General features: G+C 34.8%; 2 protein-coding genes across 8 annotated transcripts; one reads left to right on the top strand and one right to left on the bottom strand.

Annotated features, from left to right (window-relative positions):
• Positions 1–5,284: 5,284 nt before the first annotated feature.
• On the bottom strand, positions 5,285–15,258 carry LOC113067765 (uncharacterized). Of its 7 annotated transcripts, none has more exons than XR_003279439.1 (19): positions 14,974–15,256; positions 14,562–14,903; positions 14,120–14,470; positions 13,627–13,734; positions 13,434–13,529; positions 13,186–13,278; positions 12,539–12,613; positions 10,819–10,914; positions 10,289–10,399; positions 9,936–10,016; positions 9,244–9,348; positions 8,840–8,917; positions 8,428–8,496; positions 8,148–8,243; positions 7,820–7,918; positions 6,683–6,806; positions 6,147–6,533; positions 5,969–6,005; positions 5,285–5,886 (listed from the first exon to the last, which is right to left on the bottom strand). XR_003279439.1 is itself a non-coding variant. In XM_026240224.1 (19 exons), the coding sequence occupies exons 1-19, from the start codon at positions 15,029–15,031 to the stop codon at positions 5,830–5,832; spliced, it is 1,857 nt and encodes a 618-aa protein (XP_026096009.1). In that variant the 5' UTR covers positions 15,032–15,255; the 3' UTR covers positions 5,285–5,829. The 7 variants fall into 7 exon arrangements, 4 of the variants coding, with proteins under 4 accessions (XP_026096009.1, XP_026096008.1, XP_026096006.1 ...); XR_003279440.1 differs by having other exon boundaries at positions 6,716–6,806; XM_026240224.1 differs by lacking the exon at positions 6,683–6,806 and having other exon boundaries at positions 6,147–6,165; positions 14,562–14,633; positions 14,748–14,903; positions 14,974–15,255.
• A 2,324-nt stretch (positions 15,259–17,582) lies between these two features.
• LOC113067805 (28S ribosomal protein S7, mitochondrial) lies at positions 17,583–20,145 on the top strand. Its single transcript, XM_026240274.1, has 5 exons — positions 17,583–17,739; positions 17,976–18,164; positions 18,396–18,459; positions 18,957–19,124; positions 19,454–20,145. The coding sequence occupies exons 1-5, from the start codon at positions 17,696–17,698 to the stop codon at positions 19,673–19,675; spliced, it is 687 nt and encodes a 228-aa protein (XP_026096059.1). The 5' UTR covers positions 17,583–17,695; the 3' UTR covers positions 19,676–20,145.
• The last annotated feature ends 408 nt before the right edge of the window (positions 20,146–20,553 follow it).

Raw genomic sequence — 20,553 nt, 5'->3', positions numbered from 1 at the left:
TGTGGCTTTAGCTACACTGTGTTTCTAAAATAACATCCTACATCAACAAATTTTTTTTACCACATTTAAAAAATATGTTTTTAATATTTGTATTTTTGTTTTTATGTTTGAGCTTATATATCTCTATTATCATAACAGTCTGAGTAATTCTGATTCCTGAACAGTAAACTTTGAAGTGTCAGCTTTGTGAACAAATGTTGATTATGTATCTAGTCAGAAAGAAAAATGAGCAGAAACCTTTTTATTTTGGGTATGTCATTTCTTTCTCCATGCCAAAATGGGGGGTGACTGGTAAGGGGTTAAAACCTCAACAGCAGACTTTTGGTCACATGGGCTAGTTCCAGTGCTGTAGTTGTGCATTTGTGGCCACACATTGTTGTTTTCTGTTTTTCAAGGCAAACTTGGGAATAAAACAAATGACAATAGGGGATTTTTTTTAAAACGTAAAAAAAAACATACATTAAGCTATTAATGACATCATTTGGATTTTCGGGTAAACTATCCCTTTAATGAAAAAAAAAACATTAAAAGCTTAGAAGCTTTTTGTGTGTGTGTGTGTGTGTGTGTGTGTGTGTTTTATTTATTTATTTATTTATTTATTTTTTGCTCATAACTATAACACATAAAACAAAAATAGACGCCATTATTTAGTTTCTCCAGATGAAAAATAGCCCAAAATCACTATAATCCATCATTATCTAAAGATATTCCTCATGAATTTATAACACGCATAAAACTACACAGGAGACATAAGTTTAGCAAAAATAAAGAAATAATAAATAATAATAATGATCTAAGGTATCTGTAATGGCGATTTTGTTCGTAACCTCATGAAACACCATATTTCAGAGGTTTTCAGAGGTTGCACACCTGCCGTTTTAGCTCGTAACGTCGCCAAACATGCATATATCTTGAAAAATGGATGGATGGATCATAGATGGATATTATAGTGCGGCATGATAACAATGATTTGGCCATTTTCCCTAAGAATAATACATTCTCAAGGGCTAAACAAAACTACAAAAGTTAGAGTAACCATTTCCCCTAATATTTTTGACGAATTTTTTGAGTTTTCTACTGATATAGGCTATGATGCAACCTTATTAGTCTTTACCGGACGGATACCCAAAATGTATTTAATAAAATAAAATCAATAATAAAAAGCTTAAAGAAATAGGAAAGTGGACTGCATGACAAATCTAAAAATCCATTTATGGCCACTCAAATCTTATGATAGCTTATGATGCTGCATCCACACTGATAGATGCCAATATAATATACTAAACCTTTAATGTGAAGTTATAGGTCTCCTGATATAGCAGGTTAATTTATTAAATATGATTTTAATAAATATGATACTAACCTGACATGGTTGAAGACGTCTCCATCCCTGTGTGTATTCAGAAATAGTATAAAAATAAATTTACAGGATTTGATATCAGAAATCATTGATCTCAATCAAAAAAATTTACAGTGAATGACCACACACACAGAGAGAGAGAGAGAGAGAGAGAGAGAGAGAGACCTTTAACACACCTTTATTTGTAAATACATTATATAGACATACCTCAACCAATATTCACTTATAACAAATAAATAATAAAATAAATTTAAAACTCATACAGTACATATATTCCTTTTTCCCAATACACATGCATATATACCCACACAATAACCTTAAAAAGATTTACTTATGTTAAGCAAATTATTAACATTTTAAAAATATATAATCCTCATTTAAACCACTTTAACAGTCACAGAAATATTTTTTTTTAATGTAATTCCAATTCATTTTCCTAATTCACTGTGCACAAAACATCATTCAAAGCCCAAATTTCAATAAATCGGTCTAGGTTATTAGTCAATTTCAAATGTGCAACGGTTCCTACTTCCCCATTTCCTTTCAATTTTATTTTCCATTTTAACTATATTGCCATCTTTGCAATTCTATACATAATGGTTTTTTCTTCTTCTGCCTGATGCAACATATTTTGGTCCAAAAATTAATTAATTATTAAAATCTAACCCACAGGGACCTCCAGCAGCAACTAGGGGATGAGTCTGGGCCAAACAAATCTGAACACTTTGTCTCTTTGCAATCTTTGAGTACGTTGTAATGCAACACTTACACACAAATATTGTATAGTGCCTTTTTGAAACGGTCTCAAAACCTTCAAGCACAAGAGTCCTGAAATTTAGAATAGACGCTTCCACTGGCTCTTCATCCAAAGACTCCCTCTGTTCTGTTCAAGAACTTCATTTTCCTCTAGGCTTTGTTTGAAGACAGACGGTAAAGCTGAAACAATTACATTATTCTCTGTATAACCCTTATAGACTTGATGCCTGTCATATTGCACATTTCTTCTGGACTTTTCCAGTTTGCACCGTTCTTTAAGTCAGTAATTTCTGTACATTCTGTATGCTCATGGACTCCAATGGCTGTGCTGGTATCAACGGGTTATTAAAAAGAGGTTAATTCTCTGTCCAAATCAAATATTTGAAAGACCCCTCTTAACTTAAAAAAAAAAAAGTTTTTTAAAAGTCTGTGCTCTCAAAACTGTTTTGTAGAATGAGGAGGCATCCCTCAAGTCCATGTCAACCAGTTTAATCAAAAACAGATGCACATCATACTTGAAATCATTTTAATTTAGGGAACTTATAATTTACCCGATTTTCTGTAATGTCTTCTTTAAATCTGGCTTACATGAGCAAATGTAAAAAATCCGAGATGTCAGATAGGTTGCTATAACTTATAGGACTAAGTAGGGATGTGACATGTTATGTTAATCTTGTTAAGGGGGGGGGGGGGGGGGTGAAATGCTCGTTTTCACTCAATCTCCTGTTAATCTTGAGTACATATAGAGTAGTACTGCATCATTCATAACTCCAAAAAGTATTTAGTTTTATTATATTAATAAGAGAAACATAGTCTGTACCGATTTTTCCCGGAAAAACACGACCGGCTGGAGGCGTGACGTGTGGGCGGAGCTAAATAATCACGAGCGCGAATAGGCTTTTGAGTTGAGAGCGTTTGGAAGCTGTGACATTATCGTGAGGAAAAAACCATCATCCAAAACAAACCATGGCTTACAGTCAGATTCAGCCGTTTATTTATGATCCAGAATCAGATCCCGAGGCTGAAACTGAACGAGAGCAGCAGCAGCAACGACTCGCTCCGAGCGGGGCACGAACCCGGGTCTCCGGCATGGGAGGGGACGCACTAACAAGGAGGCAGAGATATTTGAAGCAGTTTTACTCACCGCCTGCAGTTCCAACACACGATCGTGACCCTTTATCGTTGGGATTGCATTATCCTTAAGAAATAAACGATACGCAAATCCGTCGTCAAACTGGGCCTTGTTTGTAAAACAAGCATCTTCGAAATGCAGGGAACAAACACAAACACTTGCACAACTCCGTTGATGCTCTGTAAAAATAAACTCCGTCCACTGGTCCCTTAATGCTGTTTTTTCTTTGATAATCTGTGCAGGGTTGTCTTGCCCTGGCAACCAAAAACACACTTCTTTTGTGACATTTCGCGACGCTCTCGCTCTGATCAGTGAAGTCTGTTGTGCTCTCAGTGCTCTGCTATACGGGAGCGCGCGCTCTTCTGGCAGACGCGCCCTTAGCACCCATATAAGGAAATTCCTCTCCATCTAACGTCACACAGAGCCATACTCGAAAATAACTTTCCGAAACTTGTGACAAACCGGAAGGAGTATTTTTGGAACAAAAATACTCCTTCAAACGTTCAACTTATTTTTTGAAACTTTGTCCATGTTTAGCATGGGAATCCAACTCTTTAACAGTGTAAAAAACTCAGTATGCATGAAATAGCATTTCACCCCCCTTTTAACGATGGTCTTTCTCTATGCAGGCGACTCTTTGACCTTTCACAATGGTCTGAAGTTCCCAACCTTTGACAAGGATCAAGACATTGATGATAACTGTGGCAAAATGCTTTTCAGGAGATTTTCCTATAGAGCCACACGTCACTATACAAACCCCAATGGTGTGTACTGATGGGGAAGAGATGACACTATAGCCAGTATTGGAAATATTTGGTACACCTGGGAGAACAGGTGCTGTCACCATGAAAACCATCAGCATTAAGATCAAACCTGTGTCTTAACATTATTATTATTAATATAATTATTAACCCTATGTGACCATTGAGAAGATTTATGCTTTCTCTTTTATCTGTGCAATAGAATAAATCATGTCAGTCAGAATGACTTGGTAAATCTTTAATAAACTCCAGCATCGAAAGCATTACAGTGCCTATAGAAAGTCTTCAAACCCCGTCATTTATTTTCACATTTTGTTATGTTACGTTAAAATGTTAAACTGCTTTAAATTATTTTCCCCCTCATAAATTTACAACCGAACCAGATTTATCACAACTTTGCAAATTTATTAAAAGGAAACACTTAAAAAATTACATGTCTTCATAACCAAAATTTGCAATTGCTAAAAAGAACATTATTTTGTGTATTTGGTATAATGTAATGTATTTATGTGGTTTAAGTTTAAAAAAAACACATAATTTTTCACATCACATACATTATTGTTGCTCCTCTATGTCCCGTGGGGTGTGCTGTGATTGGCCAGCTATCCAGTGCATTGTGATTGGCTGAATACCTCAAGTGTGTGCAGAAATGTTTTACACCTTAACATATTGTGATGCCGTGTCCCGGTGCGACGAGACAAAAACAATAAAACCCATTACAAACAAGGCATTTGTATCATCCAGTGACCTGTATGAGTGCTAAGTTATTTGGCAACTTGTTTACAGTCTCTTGAATGTTTAAATTGTCAGGACTTTAAAACATGCATCATTATATTGCATGCATTGCCTCTTATAGTGACCGTTCGGTCAACTTCAGTGTCCTTATAATGTTAATCCAAGAAAAAGAAGATGATATAAATCACTGACTGCTCTTTAGCTAGTAGTCTTTTTTCCCTTGTAGAGACTCTCCATAGGCATAATGGTTTTTCTACTGTACTGGTCGTTTATTTTCTTTATATTCCTCACAGGAAACTTTCTGCGTTTTTTGGTTTAAGTCCGCACCAGGATAGAAAACCAGACACAAACACTTTAAACATTGTTCAATTTGTATCTTTGTCTTATTTATATATTTGTGCTGTTTACATGATTGGCCCGCAAACCCCAGCTATGACCCTGCCGGGGCTCAGAAGATAACGTCATGCATCATATATTACTAAGGACATCAAATCAATGTCATTTAACTAAAGTCAAATTAAAGAATTGATAAAGCTTTAGTGGTCTCATGATTTTTATTGTGATATGATGATTATATCTCATAATCTTGGAGACTTCAATAGAAAGCACTCTCGGCATTTATTATTATTGAAATGCACATACAAATAACACAAGCTAAAGCAATTAAGATACCATACAAACTGCTGGAGTGTCTTAAATGTTACATTAATACATTTATATAGATTTAAATGTTGTACAGATCTGTTAAACTTTAATATTAGCTGAAACAGAAAATACGTGGGCTTCAAACCACTAATGCAATAGATTTACTAAACATGTTCAGCTCCCTCTTCTTTAACTGAATACTCAAACATGAATAAACATATATTTTTAATAACACAACACATAATAGCTGTACGTCAATCTGTTTATGAAGAAATGGTTGCGTTTTGTTAATAAGAATTATTAGAAGAAACTTATAACAGCATTTACTTTTGAAAACGTGTACCAGAATGTCACCAAACCCTGTGATTTACAATGTAGTGTTCGGTCTCAGTTTGTTACAGGATAAATGTACACAAGTTGGTTTCTCATATCTGTGTCTGTTAAACGTCAGGATCAGGTGCAGACAGATTCTCCGTTTCATGATCTTCTGTTGTGCTCTGTGTTCAAAACAAGACATTGTTGTTTGGCAACTACACATCTGAACTCCATCATCTGAACCAACATCTATGTAATTATTACCCTGAGATGACTTCTGTGAGGTAAGTTCTGTGTAAATCTGCATTAGAAAAAGAGAAATACAGATTTAACATTGATATATAAACAGTTGCATGTACTGCACACACACACACACACACACACACACACACACACACACACACAGAACATAAATACGGTGTTGAATAAAATCTGAACTTACCCAGTTGTAACAATCTTCCCTGTGTGACAGGAGACATTAGAGAGACTAAGTTGTTAAGACTGTTTGTAATTGGTTCAGTAAAATAAGAACGACTGTATAAAAGGCCAAACTTAAATAATGCAGGCTGCCACTACTGGTCACTTTTTGTTTGTCACTTCGACGTTTACCTCACTTTTAGCAGCACTGACCCTCCTTCACCTCAATAACTGTTTGTATCCAGGGGCGGACTGGCCATCTGTGTGCTCTGGAGAATCACAGAACGGCCGGTACTCCAGGACGGCCGGCCCACCACCCGCCACGCACGCAGTCACCTGTTTTTTACCCACTAATCTGTTTCACACTCCAGTACTGTAGGTGGCAGCAATGCACCTTTAAGTTGGATGCCAGCTGCACTGGCCATGGCCGCCAAGTAAGGAGAAGAAGAAGTGGAAGAGTAGGAAGAAACAAACAGCAAAGACGTTAGATAGAAGAAGCATAGAAACAAACAAACAAACAATATGAATAGATACTGAAGCTGCTTAATGTCGCAAACTAACTGAAATATTTAGCAGCACAGCCAGCAGCAGCACCTCGCAGTTAAATATTAGCAGCAGTGAAGAAGTGAGCCAGACAGCTATGCAGCAACATGCCACCAGTGATGATGAGGGACAGAAAGATGAGCTGGTTCCACATCCAGATCCAGATCCAAGTATGGAACATGAGAGGAGAAAGAGAGGTACTTGTTAGGGATGATGTTAAGAAGTGATATTCAGTTTGCTACATTTTTAATGACTGCAGTAGTTAAAACAGCTAAACTTCAACATTTTCGCTGTAAAATGACACATGCAGTAGCTAATATTAAGAAATATGTTGTGTTTTTACTTTTAAAAATGTTGGTAACGTTACAGTTAATGCTTACAAACTTTGAAGATTTTGAATACAGAAGTTACATTTGTAATGGTGTATTTCCATTTAGATGTCGTATAATTATTTGTGCAGTAAGATTAATTACTGCATAAATTAAGATTATAAAGTAATAAATTCATTTTTAAGACAGCATTTATATGTGAGTATTCTAGTTAATCTAGAATAATATGCTTTTAACACAGCATCTAGTCAACAATAGTGCTATTGCTATAATTTGGATGATATAGTATCATGAGCCACAATTAAAGTTTTGTGACACTCATGCCAGGCGTTATTGTTGTTGTTGTCGAATTTCAGCGCGCCGATTGCTTTGGGCCAGGCCTAGTCAATGTCCAGGGCCGTTTTTTGGTCCCAGTCCATCCCTGTTTGTATCTGTTACAAATCAGCATTATAGATACTTGCAAACAAATCTACCATATTAGGCTAGTACTGATAAAATATTATTATCCACAAACTGATTACAATTGTATGTATTTTGAAAAGGTTCACTGGCTTTTGGCCACTTTTTGACTAAGAACAAAAAAACAAAAAACACCTGCACGCACATGATTCACACAAACAATCCTGAGTTTGACTCATTATTGAAGTCCTTATTTTTAATGTTCACTGCTGGTAGATTTGACATTCATTTAAGTCTCTCTATTCTTTGACAATGATTTTGATCTCTCACTCTCTCTCCCTGAAAATACTGTCACCACCGTACTTGTTTTGTGTAATAAAATAAAAACAATAAATTCCAAACAAAAAAGATTTTAAAAGATACTTACAGTAAGCATGCATTTGTAAAGCCAGCCAATACAAGGCAAAAACACATTCAGAAGGGAAGACAATGACTCCCAGATCATTCAAGACACGCTCACCATTTCCTAAGAATCAAAATGAAAGAATAACATTTAACAGACAGATGCATGGGACACATGAAAGTGAAAATGTACATTTTCAGTATGTTAAACGTAACCATGCTGGGTTTTGTTCATTTTCAGCGAGATCTTTGTGCAAAAGTGCTGTGATGCTACACACATGCACATATAATTATATACACACATATAGAGACAAACCTACAGTTATTTGCAGAAATGGGAAATATCCACTCACGTGCTTTCAGGATCAGTTCTGCAGTCAGTGTAACTGAGCTCAGCAAAATAACACCAACTGCTCCAAACATGTACATGATTTCATTACAGCGGGACACTGTAACACACAGACAGACAAAACAGGCAAACAATCAAATAGTTGCAAATATTATGCAGGACTCTTTTCATAGCAATACTATCAACTGGCTTTATGCCAAAGGGCATAAATACAATAAAGCTTACACTAAATTGTGAGAAATAAAAATATAAATATATATTAGAATTTAGCAGTGAGTAATTACATGAATTTTCTCCTCTGTGGCTCGTTTCAGTTTTTTCTCCTCGTCTCTGGACTACTACACATTCATTCACTGTTAAAACAAAAAACAGACTAGATTTATGGGGTAAAGTTAGCTTTCGTTTTGTGAATTGGTTGTTTAGTCCCACTTCAATGAACACAAATGTGACTTAAGTGTAAGTCTTACGTGTATATCTATGTATTAACTGATTAATAATGTAACTATTTATGCATTTATTTACAAACAGCATGGTGTTATTTCAAAACAAAAAGGTGCTCTATTTTTTTTTATTTGCATCTGTAAGACAAAGCACATCATTTCTACTTCAGCACCATATGTGTATGATCTTTTATAACTACAGTATTGGGTAATAAAAGACATACAGTAGCAAACACAAGACAGAGATGGATAATACCTTGCACATTTGCTTTAAAGATCACGATCAGCTTCAGAACTTCTATAAATAAAATGACACGGATCCATTCCCAGCACTCTGTCAAATAAAATCAAGTCATTTTGATCAGCTCAACATGTCTTACAAAAACAACATTTTGTGTGTATTCTAAAAATGTCAAATTATTAATTTAGTTATTATGTGAGCCATCATTTATCACAATGATCAAGAAAATACACATTACTCACTGTCCCAGGTCAAGATGATAATAAACTAAATAATAGTAATAATAATTGTCCATACATAAAAGACAAATCTGAGCTTTCCCACAACAAATCTACTTAAACTTTTATCTTTACAAATCTATATATGCTTTTTTAACAATGTGTTTTAATATGAAAAAATTAAAGATAAAGGCATCATACCCTTCTCTCTTTCCAATATGGCTCGAAGAACATAAATCAATAGGATGAAATCCAGGAGTGTTATTGTTATTATCCCAAATAATGTTATCCATCTGTGGCGGAGAACTATGAATATAAACATGGTCATCAGCATTCGTTAAATTTCACATCACATACTTAAATTGATCTCAGATATGATACGAATCAATTCATGTTGGCATGAATTTAAAACTAATCCAATTAATGTTCTTAAGAAATGTTTTTGGTGCTCAATTTATTCTTGCATTTCTTTTTGCACTTTTATTTTTACCTCGCAATCTTAAAAGGAAACAAAATGTCATAACTACCTCCTCTTATGAATCACCTGATGTCTATGATACAACATGATATTCTGGGCATGCAGCAGTTAAGCCAAAAGCACGTAGGCCTTTAATCTGGTAAACACAACTCACTTTTCAGAATGCAACCAAAAACCGGTGGATAAAAAATTAAGTCACATCCAATTATTATTATTATTTTTTCACAGTAGTTTCTCTCATAAATACATCACAGTTTGGTAGTAAAATGGGCGACAACTTCTGTTTTATACCAACTTAAGTACCGTACATATTATAAAGTTTGTATTTCTATTCATAAAATGAATATTTTTGAGATTTACTCTTTCCACACCTATACAAATACAATAATAAGAACTTATTTCAGCATGTACTTACATTTGAATTTTGCTTGCAGACGAGGTAAAAAGAATATAAAGATCTGCAGTAGTGACAAAACCATTACCACAATGAGATGTCCTAAAATAAGAGAATAATTAATTAATCCGTTACTTTCCCATCCAAACAAATCACCAGTTAAATATCATTAAAACACATGACATGATTTGCTCAGAACACTGAATGTACTTTTCAAGTTCTACATCAAGGTGAAACTGGCCGAATTATATATCTTTTTAATTTTTATATTAAAAAAATATATTTAAAAAGCATATAATAAAGAGACATTTTTACAAACTACTTTTTGCATATCAGTTTCATAAATTATGAAGGGATCAGTATATAGGTGTTACCTAAAGAGGGATATCCAAATGAGTACATCAGAAACAACTGAAACAACTGAAACAACTGAAAAGGAGAACATAAATAGACGCAAACTAAAATCCACCTTTGGTTTTTAAAACCTAAAGAAGGGAGAGAGAAGAAAGACAAACGTGAATGGAAAATGTATTAGAAGATTCCAGATAGTCTATCACAGTGTGGGATACTTTTGATTAAACTTCTTTCTAGAAGTAATAGTACTTTGCAACTCTAATAACTCATATTGGAGTAAAACACAAAGAATGTGTTCACCACTCTTGACTTGGACGACCTTAAGACATCAACTAGAAATCAAATGTACCAAACACAGTTAGGCCTAAAAGGAAACTGTCTGCATTTTCTGTATGTATTTGATTATATTTTTTTGGTAATTGCAGAATTAAATTTTTTTAAATGAACAAAACCATTGGTAATAAATCACCTTAATAAATCTTTGCTTACATACTTAGCATGTCACATATCTTCAGTAATGTAAGGAATCAAATCATACTGAAGCTCTTACCTCTACTCAAGATGAGACAGAGAAGCACAACAATTCCAAAGTACACTCCACTCCAATCCAAGTGTGCTCTCTTTCTCCAGCCATATGTAAAAATAACTATAGAAATAAATAAACATTATATGTCACACAAGACAGATGATGTCCTGTGCAAAAACAGTACATATGTTAAAGATGTGATGAACTTAACAGTATGCATCAAACAATGTTGCTTGAATTACCTGAGGTCCGTGTAACACTTTGCAGTTCTTTGTTCAATTTGCAACATCAGAATTAACCAAATGAAAAATTGGCTTCAAACTTTAATTTTCCATTTCTTTGGAATAATTCACAAACGGATAATTGTTTCTCTGTTTAATTTTCAATTCAACAAGCTTGGTCTGATTTTTGAACAAACATAAAAAATTACGGTCCGTGTACACTTTGATCATTTCATTTGCTATTTAGAATGCAAATCCCGAGAAATGGAAAAACGTTTTTGAATAAATTCGAGATTTTGGCTCGATTTCCTATTTTTTCATTTGAGGTTTAAAAATCGTTTTATGGCTTCAATATTTCATTCGCACTTGTGGGCGGAGCTGAAACACTGCTTTCATCTGATTGGTCGAATCTCTCCACCTTCAGCTCAGTCTTTTCATTCTTTCGGCAGAATAAGAGTCAGTGCGCGTGCGGCACTGTAATGTCTGAAACCACTGCTCACTGTTAATTAGCATAATATTTGAATCAGATGTAGCTGGACACATAAGTCGCAATGCTGCAACCTGCAAGTGACCCCTTTAAATTATTTCTAGTCTATAGTATTGTATGAATATTGTCCCACTGATAAATAGAGAGCAAATAGTTCTGTCTCCTGGGATAAAAGTGAAGCAGAAATAAAAATCAATAATAGACTGAACAGTTCCATGATAACATGTCTGTAACATTTACCACTCTCGTATTTTAAGTCTAATGCACTGTAGGTGTGTGTGACATTACTTAATAATTGTGAAAATTAATATAGTTAAATTTATTAAATAAATTAGTAATATTAGTTTTATTACATACTAAATTGGTTGATGTTTCTCTTCTTAGTCTTCTTTGTTGGGCTTGAGAAAGCCAACATTTATTTGAACATTATTATTATTAATTATAAGAATAATTGACACCGACTAGAACTTTAATGTTTAACCAAATTCAGCTCAGATCTTCTGACTCCCGTTGCTGTATAACTGGTCAGACTTAACTTCCCAAAAAATCCTAGTGGCTTTTTTTATCTGACCAATGCTGTCCACTAGAGGGGGCGACAGGTTTAAAAAAATTCCAGTCTACTCTTTTTCTGTTTACATCAGTTTAAATGACAAATAAATACATTAATTTATGTGTACGGCCATGAATATGCCATATATTTTAGTATAACATTACTTTTTTATAATTTAAAGAAGAAACCAATCCGATGTATATTTGACATTTGAGGTTTAATACTATAGAAAAGCACTAGAAGTTATTCAGTGTTTTCAGCTTGTTTATTTTCATATAAAAATACGGCATACGGTTGTTTCAAACCATGGTATTAGCATTGTGATAATCGTATTTAATAATCGCAATTACAATTTCAAGGGAACAATCAACAATTATGATTTTTGTCATAATCGTGCAGCCCTATGCGATATTCTAATTTTGTGCTTTAGTTTCGAGGGAAACAAAGCTAATGTCAGAATGTTGCGTGAAATGTGCATTTACTTACCTGAATAAAAAACGACTGTAAAAATAGCAAGCTCTCTGGTTATTTTGAAAAACTTTATCCATGTTTTAAGGATGTCTGTTGACAGAAAGGGTTAAAAACATCAAATTCATATTTTGTAACACACAAATGCACTGTCATGGTATTGATATTGCCATTAGTATATCTGTCTATAAAGAACAGCATTTTCTTACTCCCAACATTAAAAATGAAGCATGGTCGTGCATCACACTGCAGATGCCAAATCCCTCAGATACTTCATAACCAGGTTTCTTAGGCATGCATTCAAAATATTTCTGTTAACAAGATTCATGGCACTATTATGCATCACATATTTCTTCTATTGCTTGTACTCAGCATTTAAACAGTATTATGTTTTGGGTAGGACAAAGTGGATTATTTCACTACAAATCCTACAATGTTCCTGACACATTCAACATTGCTGCCAAAAATATAATTAGAAAATAATCTTGAGGCTGAGTTTGTGGTTTAAAAAAAATGTCATGCTTCATTAATTGACACTTGAAAGGTAAAGGAAGTAATGACTAACAATATTGTAACGTATCGTGTTAATATGTTGCTACAAAATGCATTAACTGATCTCCTTAAAACAAAAAGTAATAAAAAATAAACTTTAAATCCTAACATACCTTGAAGATACTTTAAATAAGGCATGGCCCAAATCAACATAACAGGCCTTAGAAAATAAAGAGCACAGCAAGTGATGGTCTCACTCAGAGATCCTGAAACAGAACAAAAAAAACAGTGTCATGTGAAAGTAGCATACCAACAAGTGTGCTACATTATTGAGATTATATTAATATTACTTTATGTATCAATATTATAATCATTTTATTTTACTATTTACAAATATAACAAAGAACACTAAACCACTCACCTTCAGTAAAGCCCCAGAGGATGAAGGCCAAGAACATACAGATGTTTGGACAAAAGACCAAAGAAAGCTGAAGGTTCCAGATTTTGTTGCTTGTAGCTGGAGAGAAAATGCAGAATAATCACAGTTAAATTAACAAAACACTTATTTTGTGGCATGCAGATTTAAATAACAATATATATAGCCATTCACTTACAAACAGTGTTATTTGATCTGCAGTAGATCAGAGAGAGGAGCAGAAGCACAGCTCCAGAGCCAGCAGTGAAACAGAAGAACAACACGGCTATGTGCCAAGAAGAGAAACCTGTGAAACAAACATCAAATATAACATTTGCATCTGCCCTGAATCAACTTGGTGCATTTAATCATTGATTCTTATATAATTAGGATGTTTGAAATCAAGACAACTCATTCTTTAAATAATCTTATTCAATCATTTTAGCAGTTATTTGCACCTTACACTGTGTGGTTGATACTGTTTAAAACAAGCAGTTTTAACAAGTATCTTGTTTACACCAAGTGCAAATGATGACAGAGGCAATGATTAAATTGTGTCAACAGAACAATATTCAAATTATTTGAAAGGTGGGTGGAGTTTACAAAAAATGTCCATCGCCAACGAAGTTGTCTATTTAAATTTGCCACAAATAGACATTGTTTTACTTCCAACAGTATGTTTGTGGACTCACCCAGTCTCTCCAGTACAACAGTTGCATTGGCTGAAAGTCCTCCAGCAAACACTTTACACATGTAAACTTTTTTATCCTCAGTTCTGACACTCTTCAGTCTGAGAGAGAAGTTTCCTTTGGGGATTTCAGCAGTGAAGAACTCGACTCTGTCTCTGTATCTCTCATGTGATGAATCTGGAAAAGTCTTGTTGTTTTTAAAGAGCAGAACCAGAATACCTCCATCTGTTCTTATCCATGAAACCTTTTCAATGTGTTCAGGTGTGATGTGAGAGTCTACAGAGCAGTTCAGAGTGACGTCCTCATCATCATATGCAGACACAGACCGATCTGATCCGGATACTAGCAAACGCTCTGAAAGAATAAAATATGCCTTAAATTCCATCAGATAAAATAAATTCATGTCTTTAATATTTTCAACAGAATTCAGGTGGCTCTCACTCACCATGCTTTATTTGAACCACAGTTTCTCCAGAATCCTTCTGACTGTAAACTTTACAGGTGTATTTTCCCTCATCTTCAGGCATCAGATTGTCCAGACGGAGAGAGAAGTTTCCATGTTGAATCTGATCAGTAAAGAAATGAGCTCTATCATGATAATCCTGATGCTGGGACTCTGGTCGACTCTTACCATCTTTATACACATGAACCAGAGTCTCTGAGCCTTTTCTTCTCCATTCTACCTCCAGATCCTCCATTGATAAGAGTTCATCAACATAACAGGGCAAAACCACTGAAGATCCCAGAGGAGCAACCAGAGGACCAGAGGGACCGTGAACAATCAACCCTATCAAGAAACAGACTAATTAAGTAATGTGTTAAAAATCGCGTATAAACTTAAAAGTGATCATACTTACCATCAGCGACCATCATAATAAGAAGTGGTCTTAAAATACAGGTAAGAATGTCCATCATGAATTAAAATTAGACAAAGCTATTATTCACGGGAAGAAAGAAACACTTTCGCTTAGTTTAATTATGCGCGCATCAGGACGCGAGATGAACCGATAAGAACGGAAGCTGAAGATACGGTTAAAATATCACTGCCCCGCCTAGAAAATTGGCATCCTTCTATGCTATTGACAGAGCCTTGAAAAACAGAGTTGCGACACTCCCATCGACTGCCATAGGAACTTTGGAATGCGGAAGTAACGCGTGTCGTGGAGCAACCAATAGTTCCAAACACTGATAGTTCCAGCGCTGAACTCAACACATTTTCAATGTTTCTGAAGTACGCTCGCTGGTAAATTGATGAAATTACTGTATTTTCGACATTTTAACGCATTAGCCGACCTCTCATGAATCTATATAATAGTTGTATTTTATGTAGCCAGCTTTATTGATGTTTATAGGAGCCTGAGTAGACTCTTAATCGCTGCTTAAGTAACAAACACTTAACTAATATTAGCTACCATAATCTGATGATGGGCTACATTTACCTCAAATTTTCTTCAAGTTCGTTGGCATACAACGTTTATCGTCGGTTATTAGATTTGTTGTTAAAGTGATTAACACTTGTTTGAGATCGTATTGGTACACCTGATTACAATTAACTTTAGCTAGTTTAACTAGAATTTTTGTTTTTTATTTATTTTTACTTGCTCAACTAGATAACATCGCTAACTTGTATCTTGCAAGGATATGTAGCATAAATGTGGATGATCCCAGCAAATAAAAAGTATAATTGCAAAAAGAAAGATTATTAAATCTATTTTTAAATTGAAGAGGCTGACATGTGAAACCATTTGAGACTGACTGAAGTCATGATTTTAATAGTTGTTATTTATAATACAGTGAAGAATTTCAGCTGCATAACTCATGTTCATGGCTCTTAAATGTTTTGATGAAAGAAGCATATACAGTGCTGCTCTGGAAAATGTATCAAGGAGAATGTATCTACCCTCTCACAGGATGTAATGTTTAATTAAATGTTTTGTTGAATGCAATTGGTTGCTTTGTATATTTTTCACTTTTGACATTTGTTCTTGACTTAAACTGAGCAGCTTCTGGCATTCATTGATATTCACTTGTTGTGCATGTGTATATATTTATGTGAATGTGTCTTAACATAACTTTAGGATGTTAGTAATTATGACCATAGAAGCACAAGAAAAATATATACAGCACATACTGTACATTATTAATTAATCCAAAATTAAACGCACACAAAAATTAATTCAATTCTAGGGGTTTTATTGGCATAAAAGTTTTAAGAACATTTCCAAAGCATCAAAATGAAATTTTAAATACACACAATATATACAGTAATGTTAACATTAACAGAACTGGGTGAGGAACAGCCAAACTCGGCTTTAAAAAAAAAAAAAGACATATACCACGGCAAGACGAAGCAACCAGACTCAAGACGGATGCACTGCTTCAGATGTGCTGCCCAAGCTCTGCTGAAGAAGCACAAAGAAATTGAGGACTGGTCAGCAATGTCACCCAAAGAAACTTACTGCAGCAGATGAAAGGCACATCATGCTTACTTGCATCGCAATCGGAAGATGTCCAGCAGGACCATCAGCTCTGAGCTGCAGAAAACTGGGACCCTAACATCCATCTATCGTCTGGAGAAGTCTGGTCCAAAATGGCTGGCCAATTCCTAAGAAGCAGGTTTTAAGACAAATTTGATTCACTATTTTGATCCATTTCTAATTTCGACTACTCTATATTATATAAACATTTATTTAATTATATGTGTGTGTGTGTGTGTGTGTGTGTGTGTGTGTGTGTGTGTGTGTATACTATACGTGTACACACAAACTCACTATATGTAAAGTATGTGTGTTTATGTAAATATGCATGTGTGGGTGTGTGTATATCTATCTATCTATCTATCTATCTATCTATCTATCTATATATATATATATATATATATATATATATATATATATATCATTTTAAATTAATCTAAAGTTGTCCTAAAACCTTCTTATTAGGACAAATTAGTTCTTAGGAGATAACTTTTTTTTTTTTATGTGACGTTATGTGTATATATATATATTATTAGTATACAGACATACTGTAGGTTATTATTAACAGTACACTTATGTTTAGGGAAGGTTTAGCCTCTGTTTAGGGAAGGATGAAGGGGTTAACCATACCGAAATGAATCCCGTTAACGGTAATGTTATGGATCGTATTTAGGAAAAGAGAACACACTTTAAGTGTAGTAAACATAGTAATCAGTTCATACGCGTTAATATTTGCCGGGAAAATGCTGTAATATAGTCGTTGCTGTAAATGTATTTAGCCGCCCGATCTTCCCTCCAAAATTAATATGGTTAAAATTCCCTCCTTTACAACAAGAAAAACATGTTTACAGCCTGGTGCAAAAAATGATTTTGGTCTCTAAAACTAATTTTTGCCCTTCGTGACATAAAGGGAATGGCATGATTTTACTCAGGCAATATTTTAGGACGCATTCCTTCATCTGAGGTCCTTCACGGTCGCGTCAGAGTGAGTTTGGTTTAACCGCTGATCTGAGATCTGTGTTTGTGTTTGTCCTCTAACCGTGGATATAACAGTTTGGTCATCCAAGCTGATCTGAGACAACCCGATTAAACGGTCCTTAAGATGGCAGCCTCCGTCAGACATTTACTGAAACCTTGGACACCGAGGTACATTTAACTAGTTTTCTGTATTTATTTTTTTGCCAGGAATGTCCGAGATAAGATCTAGGTCACACTAGCTTTGCTGTGTAATTCATAATCTGTATGATTTATCGTTGATTCTATGTTGTTCATCGCAAACTGAACCATGTGCATAAGTGTGTCTCTCAATCCACGACTCTTCTGATTTCTCTGTGTTACAATCATATCGAGTAACGTTCGTCTACTCTGCATCTGTCTCTCAGTCTGTGTTTGGTGAGATGGAGTCGGTATAATCCATACTATCTGGATCCTGATCCCAGTAAAGATGCTGTTGTCCCAGAATCAGAGCTCAGTCCTGAAGATAAAGAGCTGCAGGAACTGAAAACAGTGAGTCCGATCAAAGCAGCTCTGTCCAGCGACACCAGCTCTGCTTTCAGTGACCCTCTGATCAGGTAACATCAGAACGAGCTCAGAAACATTATAGCTCTGTGACCTGAATGTAAACCGAGTGGGGGCCAAAAGATACACTGAAAATCTAGAATATAAAATAATTTAACCAAAACCATTGTATGTTGATTGCTTATATTATGCTTACTATCTGAACGTTGCTGTGGTCCCAATATTTTGGACCCCACTGTATATGGATCTTTCATAAGCACAGATTATCTGTTTTACTTCAACAGTAAGTTCATCAACATGATGATGGAAGATGGAAACAAAATCCTTGCTAGAGGAATCATGACACAGGTTTTTATCAAATCTCATTACATCAAACGTTTGGTGTGATTAGTTTTAACTGCTCATCAAGGCTGCTTTTATTTCACCAAAAATTCTGTAAAAACTGTAATATTGCGAAATATTAGGACCATTTAACATAACTTTTGTTAAAATATATTTTCAAATGTAATTTATTCCTGTGATCAAAGCTGTATTTTCAGCAGCATTCCTCCAGTCTTTAGATTTTTTTATATTTCTGAAGATCATGTGACACTTGAGTAATAATTCTGAAAATTAATCTTTGCATCACAGGAATAAATTACACTCTACAGTATCTGACAGTTAAAGTTATTTTGAATTGTAATCTATATATTGATATATAAGATATAAAATCTTCTAGTTTTTCCATGAATTTTTATTTATAAACAACAGCCTTGTTAGCATAAGAGACATCTTACACAAGTATTCAAAAGTTGTTTGTATGAGTCTCTTGACATAATTTTTGCTTTGATGTTTTGTGTCTTTAGACATTGGAGACCATAAAGAGAAAACAGGTGGAGAAATACCACAAATCTCCAGCAGCTAAGAGAGAAGAGATCGAGTGTAATCCATACACCGTCTTCCAGCAGGCTCTAGAGAACTGCAAACCCATCATTGGACTGGCCAGTGTCCAGAAAGGAGGCAAATCTTATCAGGTCAGTGAACAACCTTTAACATTTATTTCACAACTCTGAGAGGATCTAGTCAGATGTTTGTAGATATGTAACTCAGAATCAGTGTTTAATCAGTGGATTAGCAAATGGCCAACACTTTTTTTCATTTAAAAAAGTGAAAATTATTTATCACCATAAACATTATCATAATAAGCACCATGTTGTTTCAAACCGGTATGTCTTTCTTCTGTAAAACAAAAGTAGTTTTCAAAATCAGATCCTTCTCATAAAACGAACAGTACAGTTGAGCAAGAGGAAACACAAAGCTCTATAAGATAGATGTAATATTTAATCGTACTCCGTTCCTGCAGGTGCCCGTTCCTCTCACAGATAATCGACGGCGTTTTCTGGCCATGAAGTGGCTGATCACAGAATGCAGAGACAACAAGCACCGTCGCACACACATGTACGAGAAACTCTCACAGGAACTGCTGGCCGCCTTCGCTAACGAGGGAAATGTAGTGAAACGCAAACACGACCTTCACAAGATGGCCGAAGCCAACAGGGCATATGCACACTACCGCTGGTGGTAGAGAGAGGACGTCTGCGCTCCTAGTTCACCCACAGACGTGACAGCATCAGGAGTTTGGGATGGATGCGCATCTCAAAAAAGGACATGACAAAGTATCTTATCTCGTCTTCGTGTAAAAGTAAATAAACCTATCAAAAGTCACATTTCCATTTTTGCCAAGGATTTTTTAACAAGTTGAAAAGTGTTACAAAAAAAATCTACAACACTTTTTTTTCCAGTACAGACTCGTAATCTTGTGCTTAAAAATATTTCATTGTTTCTTTATTGAAAACAACTGTACAAGTCACTGGTTTGGCCTGAGGAATCAGTGAGGCCGAAACAGCTGCACAGAAGCTTCATTTTTGACTTTCAAATACAACATTTAGTTATATCACCTGACTACATGTTAACATTTCAGACCAGTGGATCTCATCAGATTGAAGTGAATTAATAATAAGAAAAAATAAATATTAACGTAACTGTTTGAATTTATGCAAGCTTGCCTGTAGAAGTTTTTTTGATATACATTCACTCTTCTTTTAGTAGTATAAAAATATTAGCTTGTAAGGAAACATTATATTTAAATATGACTCTTATAAACCGTTTCTGGTTCATTAAAAACAACAAATATATGAAGTAAAGTAATATTTCTATACAATAGAAACAGCTGTTCTTCTACAGAAGCAAATATAACTTGTTAGCTTATTTAAGAAAATAAAATACTTAAAAAAATATTAAATATATCCCTCCGTCTCTATTAAATCAATCAATCAATCATCTCTAGTGTTTAGATTAAAGCTCTTGACACTAATAGAAGACCTAAATCAAATGAATCATGATTGTAATGCTCCTATTCTGACACTTCAATGATCAAACGGAGATGTACTTCAACTTCATTCA

The sequence above is a fragment of the Carassius auratus genome, linkage group LG28B (genome assembly GCF_003368295.1).
Source record: "Carassius auratus strain Wakin linkage group LG28B, ASM336829v1, whole genome shotgun sequence".
In the NCBI taxonomy this organism is placed as follows: Eukaryota; Metazoa; Chordata; class Actinopteri; order Cypriniformes; family Cyprinidae; genus Carassius; species Carassius auratus.
This window is presented reverse-complemented; position numbering and strand designations above follow the sequence as displayed.